The sequence below is a fragment of the Ursus arctos genome, unplaced genomic scaffold, assembly GCF_023065955.2.
Source record: "Ursus arctos isolate Adak ecotype North America unplaced genomic scaffold, UrsArc2.0 scaffold_9, whole genome shotgun sequence".
NCBI lineage: Eukaryota > Metazoa > Chordata > Mammalia > Carnivora > Ursidae > Ursus > Ursus arctos.
Window position 1 is genome coordinate 68,418,327 of NW_026623111.1, and position 8,587 is coordinate 68,426,913.

At 38.6% G+C, this 8,587-nt stretch overlaps 1 protein-coding gene and 1 non-coding gene across 2 annotated transcripts; both read left to right on the top strand.

Annotated features, from left to right (window-relative positions):
• Positions 1 to 257: 257 nt before the first annotated feature.
• DSPP (dentin sialophosphoprotein) lies at positions 258 to 5,856 on the top strand. Its single transcript, XM_026509606.3, has 4 exons — positions 258 to 308; positions 1,450 to 1,536; positions 1,872 to 2,867; positions 3,526 to 5,856. Exons 1-4 carry the CDS (start codon positions 258 to 260, stop codon positions 5,650 to 5,652), a joined length of 3,261 nt encoding a protein of 1,086 aa, XP_026365391.2. The 3' UTR covers positions 5,653 to 5,856.
• On the top strand, positions 562 to 668 carry LOC113263323 (U6 spliceosomal RNA). Its single transcript, XR_003319133.1, has one exon. It is a non-coding gene; the product is annotated as a U6 spliceosomal RNA (small nuclear RNA).
• Positions 5,857 to 8,587: the final 2,731 nt, after the last annotated feature.

Consider the following 8,587-nt stretch of genomic DNA (forward strand, 5'->3'; position numbering starts at 1 on the left):
AAAAGTCCAGTTAGCTCCCTCAGTGCTGAGCCTGATGATGCCCCCGGCATGTCTCTGTGAGCACTCCGGGTATGTTCTGTAACACTGCGTCTTGATAGCCTTCTTCTCATGTTGGAAATATATTCCTTGCCCAGGAAAAAGTCGAATGCTAATTGACCAAAATAATACCTTACCATGGTTATCATCTTTCGCTTTATAAGTAATTTTGTGCTGTCCTTTTTTCTTTAAAAACAGACTGATTAATATTCCTAAAGAAAATGAAGATAATTATATATTTTTGCATTTGGGCAGCAGCATGGGCTATTCCAGTAAGTATGTATTCCTCAGAAAATCTCACTTTGTTCTCTCTTTTAACCTAACATTAAATAATATATATTTCCTTAAGACTTTGAAGATAAGCTGTGCCTAAACATTTAGATTTGCATGAAAGACTTTACAAGATATCTTTGGGGGGGGGGGTCTCAACAAACCCAAATATTCAGTCCAATTCATGCTCCCATTCCTCTAACTGAAACTCATGTCTTGTCAGATGGATTATTACTTTTAAAATTTATTCAGATTGTGTTTACTTTGGCAGCACATATACTAAAATTGGAATAATACAGAGAATATTACCATGGCTCTTGCACAAGGATAACACACAAATTTGTAAAATTCGTTCAGATTAATTTACATTCAAAGCCCAAAAGTCATGGAGACTTTAGCCATCTTTGCTCATGCCTATGAATTTCATTATAATATCAATGAAGCCTACATTTTAAAGGGAGTTTTCAAGCAATGAAAGTAGGAAAAAATAAGATTTTTTTCAGCAGAGGAGAAAATTAATGTTTCCGACAATTATTTTTTTAATGCTCATTGGGGAAAATTTGGTATATACAGATAAACACCAACAAAGAAAAAATTAGGAAAATTAAACCATTTGTAATTATATTACCCTGCTATGGGTAACTTTTTGGTATATTTTCATAATACCAATTTGGTATTTATGCAGTTGAGAATTTTCTCAACTATTTCAAATGTACTCCTGAAGGACAGAAGTAGCATATTACTTGATTTTGTTTCTGCACTGGCTCTGGTCATACATGCTATTTTTTTAGGGATTTGGCCAGGATTATACTTAACGTGGGTCTTGTGTTAGTGTGGGAGGTTTGTACAGAAATACCAAAGAGCTATCTCCTCATTTTTATAAAAGACAATCTTCTTGAGATATTTGGTCTGGTTAATATCAATAAAATTGGTAATACCATTGTGAAAAGTATCTGTACGCCCAGTTTAAATTCTACATAAGTTGTGTAACAAGCCTGATTAGATCACACTTTGGCCTTTGCATTATATATTTTTTCTTCATTTAGAGAAAAATGTGTGTCTGCATGTATGTGTGCACGTGTGCATGCATGGATGTACACAAAATTAGAATGTTTTCAATTTCCAATATTTTCATTTTGGTAGGTTCCTCAAATCAAGCCACTGGAGAGACATGCTGTTGACAAATCTGCAAATTTAAATCTTCTAGAAAAAGCAAAAGTGCTAATACAGGTATAGGATATAAAATGTGTTTCTAAGCTGTTTTTAAATTCTATTTAAAAATTGTTTATTTGTTTATTTATTTATTTATTTATTTAAGAGAGAGAGAGAGAGAGAACATGAGTAGGGGAGGGGCAAAGGGAGAAGCAAACTCCTCCCTGAGCAAGGAGCCTGACACGGGGCTCCATCCCAGGACACTTAACTGACTGTGGGAGATGCTTAACTGACTGTGCCACCCAGATGCCCCTAAATTCTATTAACTTCCAGAAAACTGATGCTTATCTTTTCAATTTGTTTTACTTCAAGATGGTATCTACAAATTATTTTGAATTGTTTCTCTTTTCCAGGATGAGTTAAATGCCAATGATACCACCAAAGAAAGTGGTGTCCCCCATGAAAATGAAAGAGGAAGGCAACAATATACCAAAGATGGTTACAAAGAAGAAAGAAATGGCTCTGAGTGGGTAGAAGTAGGAGGGAAAAGTTCTTTTACACATTCCATGTTAGTAAATGATGAGGGGAATAGTGAGGATCAAAATGGGGTCACAGGAAAACCAGAAACATATGGTTATGATGGGATACACAAAATAGAAGGTAGCACCACAGCAAATGGCATCAGGGGACAAATAAGCATCATTGACAATGCAGGAATAGCAAATGGGAGCAATATTAATAGAAATACTGACAAGAATTTAAACAATGGAGGCGATGTTGGAGATGCAAGTCAGAGTGAGAATGCCACTGTTGTCCAAGAAGATGACCATCAAATAGCTGAAAGCAATAACAGTACAGGCCATGAAGATGAAATAAATAGGAATTCCTGTAGAAATGAGGGTGATACAAGTGAAATGACACCTCAGAAAGAAAGTGAGGGAAATGGGAATCAGGAGGCAGGAGTAACACCAGGGGGAAGTGGAGCTGGCAATGGAGAAGGTGCTGGCCTGGATAATTCTGATGGGAGTCCTAGTGGGAATGGAGCAGATGAGGATGAAGATAAGGGCTCTGGCGACGATGAAGGTGAAGAAACAGGGGATGGAAAAGAGGGCACTGATAACAGCAAGGGTCAAGAGGGTCAGTCTCATGGAAAAGATGACAACGATAATAGCTTAGGTCAAAATTCAATTAGTAGTGAAGATGATGGGCCTGAAGACAAAGAAGATCCCCATCACATCGATGGAGACAACACCTCCAAGAGTGAGGAGGATTCCGATGGTATTTCCAAAGACAAAGGTAGCCCAATAATAGAGGACATACAAAAGCCCAATTACAGAGAAAACAAAGCTGTGGAAAAGAAAATCACTGATGAATCAGAGCCAGGTGCCACTGGGAAGAGCCAACATAAGGTTAGTTTGTGAAGCTGCTTTCTTTCAATGGCAGTTTAAATTCTCCCCCTCCATTCACTGATGGTAATACAAAAATAAATCATAAAAAGCATTCATCTATTTTTGCACCTACACTACCTGAATATTTAATGGGAAGTTAGAGTCCTTATTAGATTCTGATACAGAACAATTTTTTAAAAAGATTTTATTTATAAGTGGGGGGTGGGGGGAGAGACAGGGAGAGGGAGAAGCAGACTCTTTGCTGAGCATGCAGCCTGATGTGGGGCTCGATCCCAGGACCCTGAGATCATGACCTGAGCTGAAGGCAGACACTTAACTGACTAAGCCACCCAGGTGCCCCCAGAACAATTTTAAAAAACAGACATTTCTGAAAATTTGGTTACAATTCTGTAAGTCTAATCCTAATAACTAATGCACCATGTAACTATTCACACAAGTTCCTACTGAGTAAAAATGTGAATGGCTTGTTATATAATCTAAACACCAGACTTCTCTCAAGTGAATAAAGCATATTTTTTTACAAACAGAAGTTTATGAAGTACTGGAAGCTGAACTTCTGTTTCTCTGGTCACATGCCCCAGTCTGTCTTTCTCAGACAAATGCAATTTTGCAGCACACCATCCACTAACTAATTGTTCTTTTCTCCACCTTTCTACAGGGAATAGAAATGGAAGGTCCCAGTAGTGGCAACAGAAACAATATTACCAAAGAAGCTGGGAAAGTCAGTGAAGATAAAGAGAGTAAAAGACAACAAGGAATGGTCATGGGCAAAGGAAATGTCAAGACACCAGGAGAGACTGACAACATACAAGGACCTGGTCCAAAATCAGAACCTGGAAATAAGGTTGCACACGGCAAAACAGGTAGTGATAGTAATAGTGATGGATATGACAGTTATGAATTTGATGACAAATCCATGCAAGGAGATGATCCCAACAGTAGTGATGAATCTAATGGCAATGATGATGCCGATTCTGAAGGTGACAATGACAGCAATAGCCGAGGAGATACTGGTTATAACTCTGATGAATCAAAAGATAATGGCAATGAGAATGACTCAAATGGAGGAGGTGGTAATGACAGTGATAGCACATCAGATGCTAACGATAGTGACAGTAATGGCAATGGTAACAACGGGAGTGATGACAATGGCAAATCAGACAGCAGCAAAGATAAATCAGACAGTAGCGACAGCAGTGACAGCAGTGACAGTAGCAACAGTAGCGACAGCAGTGACGGCAGCGACAGCAGTGACAGCAGTGACAGTAGCGACAGCAGTGACAGTGACAGCAGTGACAGCAGCGACAGCAGTGATAGCAGTGACAGCAGTGATAGCAGTGACAGTAGTGACAGCAGTAACAGCAAGTCAGACAGCAGTGATAGCAGTGACAGTGACAGCAGTGACAGCAGTGACAGTAGTGACAGCAGTGATAGCAGTGACAGTAGTGATAGCAGTGACAGCAAGTCAGACAGCAGTGATAGCAGTGACAGCAGTGATAGCAGTGATAGTAGTGACAGTAGCGACAGCAGTGACAGTAGTGACAGTAGTGACAGCAGTGACAGTAGTGATAGCAGTGACAGCAAGTCAGACAGCAGTGATAGCAGTGACAGCAGTGATAGCAGCGACAGTAGTGATAGCAGTGACAGCAAGTCAGACAGCAGTGATAGTGACAGTAGTGACAGCAGTGATAGCAGTGACAGTAGTGACAGCAGTGATAGCAGTGACAGCAAGTCAAACAGCAGTGATAGCAGTGACAGTAGTGACAGCAGTGACAGCAAGTCAGACAGTAGTGATAGCAGCAACAGTAGTGACAGCAAGTCAGACAGTAGTGATAGCAGTGACAGTAGTGACAGCAAGTCAGACAGTAGTGATAGCAGTGACAGTAGTGACAGCAAGTCAGACAGTAGTGATAGCAGTGACAGTAGTGACAGCAGTAACAGCAGTGATAGCAGTGACAGTAAATCGGACAGCAGTGACAGTAAATCAGACAGTAGTGACAGCAGTGATAGCAGTGACAGTGACAGTAAATCAGATAGCAGTGATAGCAGTGACAGCAGTGACAGTAAATCAGACAGCAGCGACAGCAGCAACAGCAGTGACAGTAAATCAGACAGCAGTGACAGCAGCAACAGCAAATCAGATAGTGACAGCAGTGACAGTGACAGTAAATCAGACAGCAGTGACAGCAGCAACAGCAAATCAGATAGTGACAGCAGTGATAGTGACAGCAGCGACAGCAGCAATAGCAGTGACAGTGACAGCAGCGACAGCAGTGACAGTGACAGCAGTGATAGCAGCGACAGCAGTGACAGTGACAGCAGCGACAGTAGCGACAGCAGCGACAGCAGCGACAGTGACAGCAGCGACAGTAGCGACAGCAGCGACAGCAGTGACAGCAGCAACAGTGACAGCAGTGACAGCAGCAACAGCAGTGACAGTGACAGCAGCGATGACAGCAGTGACAGTAGTGATAGCAGCGACAGCAGCGACAGCAGTGACAGCAGCGACAGTGACAGCAGCGACAGTAGCGACAGTAGCGACAGCGACAGTGACAGCAGTGACAGCAGCAACAGCAGTGACAGTGACAGCAGCGACGACAGCAGTGACAGTAGTGATAGCAGTGACAGTAGCAACAGTGACAGCAGCAACAGCAATGACAGTGACAGTGCATCTGACAGTGATGAGAGTCATAGCAAGAGCAAGTCTGGTAATAGCAACAATGGAAGTGACAGTGAGAGTGACAGCGAAGGCAGTGACAGTAATCACTCAACCAGTGATGATTAGAAAAGAAAAACCCACAAGATTTTTTTTCTGGAAAAGTCTAGTGAATAATTGATAGGAAATGAAGATTTCCAAGGAAGGAAAGAAAAGGGAAGACATAGAAGAAGCTAACATTCGTAGAAACAATGAGAGGAATAGTCAAATTGCCAGATTTGGAACCAAGTCCCTACACCCTCAGGAGAGAATCTGAATTGCAGGACCTTTGGTAGGTGCATATTAAATCACATTCTGAAAAGATTTTTAAAAAGTGTACATCTAAACATAAAAAGGAACAGTTAAATATTCTTTAATACTTTACACAGAAACCTCAAGTAATCACGTACTATATGATAACTTTGATTTAAACACCAAGTGCTTCAGGGAATGTAGCAAGTAAACACATCTTATAAACAATCTGTGGCATTGCCTTAATCTTTCAGTAATTATACATTCTGGATAGATGGTCTGCTTACTGCTGAGTAAAAGACGCTGTTACCATGATATCCAGCTTGGCTACTGATTCATTTGCTTGTTCTAAGGAAGAAATAAACTTGTAACATGAAAAAGAAATGCAACGATTGAACCCATCTGGACCATGGGAATAATCTTTGTAATTATTGAATAGAGTAATTACAAATTAGAAAAAATTTAAAGAGTGCTAGACAGAAAATAATTCAGAGGCTGGTTTAAATAACACAATCTGATGTACAGTATTACATTCCTGCAAAGCACCGGAAATTTAGCATAATGTCCCTACAACTATTGACAAAATTGATGCAGTGCTTAGAACAGTGTCTTGCCTCCAGTAGCCACTTTCCAAATATTAATAAACAAATGATTCATGAATGGAGGACTCTAAAGGGGGTTTTACTTTTTGAACTCTGTTCAAGAGCTCTGTTCAGTGGAATCAGCATTTGTTTTCCATCTTATGTCAAACTTGGTTCACATTTCCCTTTTAAACCCTCGCATGTCAAAACTTCCAAATCAGACCCTGAGACACACTTCTCACTGTTAATCTCTTTAATAAAGCCAACAGTTGCTGGTAGGTAATGCTTTGGAAATTACTCTTTTTTGAGAGTTATATAATGCAACTAAAATCTAAGCATGGATTGTTCTGCTCTTGCATGAATGAGGGTAATTCTTAGTTTCGAGATGAAGCCCAAACCCTAGAACATGAGGATTTTAAAGATGTATGCAACTAGAGTGTGACATTTAATAGGGTGGAGGTAAAATTTATTATCCATACTAATATACTTTGGAGAGTGAAGGGGGTGCTATCAATAATTACTTGGGGACAGAAGGTGTAAATTGGGATTGTTCAGGGATACAGGGAGATACAATAGACATTGCCATAAACCTTTAAGGTATTTTTCAAGATTTGGTAGAGATGATTTTAATTTCCCTCTTTTTCCATTTAGACAGTTATTTTATATTTGTTCTAATTCAAAGGTAAAAATCTATGTAGTGAAGTTCTGAATGCAATTTCTTTGATGCTAATTTTCAACTAGTCATAAGTTGCCAATTTATTTTTGAATATTAGGCATATTTTATACAGAGTTTCAGTAGTTTTTTTTCTTACCTTCTTTCTCGTTTAATCCAAGTTTCTTAGTTGAGATCAATATTACAAGGAATATTGCTGAAAGCTTTATGATAACTCATAATACTGTAACATTTCAGGTTTCTACTATATCATAATCATGTAAATGACTCCAAAGTTCTTTCCTTAAAATATGCTCTAGATTTTTAACTCCCTTAGGCTTCAGGATTTTTTTGGTCTTTTTTTTAATTTGTGAAGTGTGACTTCTAGTACTTGTCTCACCTATTTTAAAAGGTTGTGATGAGCTTAAGTCAGGCAATGGATGTGAAATTCCTTGTAAATTGTACAAGATATGTAAATTAAAGAGATAATGAATTTTGGTGTTATAATAAACATCTATTTATGTGATTATTCACAAGGAAAACTCTCTTAATCTTAGTGGGTTTGCAAGTACTTATTCCTTCCAACACAAGTAATATATGTATATACACAAAATAAAAATTTCAAATACTATGAAAATTTATAAAAAATATTAAATCTTCATCATCCCAGCTTCCTAGTCCTCTACTTCTCTTCTTTAGAGGTGGTTCCAATTACTAATATCTTGTGAAACTTTCCAGAAATATTCTATGCACATATAAGCACATATGTTCCCCTTTCAAAACACACGGAAGTCTAAGATACACCTTGTGCTTATCTTACTCTTTTTAACGTAAGAGTATACCTTGAGTATTGGTTCATAGCACAGATTGACATTTTCTCCCCACAGTTGTGTTGTATTTTATTTTATGAACTGCCATAGATATTTAATCTGTCCCTTTTTTCCATAACTTCCTAAGCCATTTCTGGTCCAATGAGCCTCTGCAGGTAAATAACATGAGTCAATAACCCAAGCTGGATAAATTCCCAACCAGTACTTAGAAAGGCTTCACTTTAGGAAGTATTTGGAAGGATAAAGGAGATGCTCAGAATCTAGGGCTGATGTCAGAAACAATGAACGAAGACTATGATCCTGATATTCTTAGATAATATTTACATTGACCTTTGGATTTTTGAGAAAAAAATAAAGGTGACCCTCTAAAAGGACATCTCTAGAGTAGATCCTTCAAATACAAGAAATCTGGTATTACAAAACGAAATCTGTTTTGCTATTTTCTGGAATGAGATTAGTAAGCTATCTGCTAATATTGCCCATGCGAGCAGTATTTCTTAAATGGCAGGTTGCCACTCATTTAGTAGGTCATGTTGTCAATTTAGTGACTCATGCCCTACATTTTGTAAGATCAAAGAATAAAAAGGAAAAACCTCAGTGCATCATATGTAGTATTTTATGAAACCTGACAATATTTACCTCTACATACATATGCACACACACAATATGTCTAAATATGCATATTCTAGGACATGATGTAAAATATTGTT

Coding starts and splice junctions, on each gene's coding strand:
- DSPP (XM_026509606.3), top strand. CDS start 258: ATGAAGATAATTATATATTTTTGCATTTGGGCAGCAGCATGGGCTATT. Junction 309..1,449: donor CAGCAGCATGGGCTATTCCA/GTAAGTATGTAT, acceptor TCATTTTGGTAG/GTTCCTCAAATCAAGCCACT. Junction 2,868..3,525: donor CTGGGAAGAGCCAACATAAG/GTTAGTTTGTGA, acceptor ACCTTTCTACAG/GGAATAGAAATGGAAGGTCC.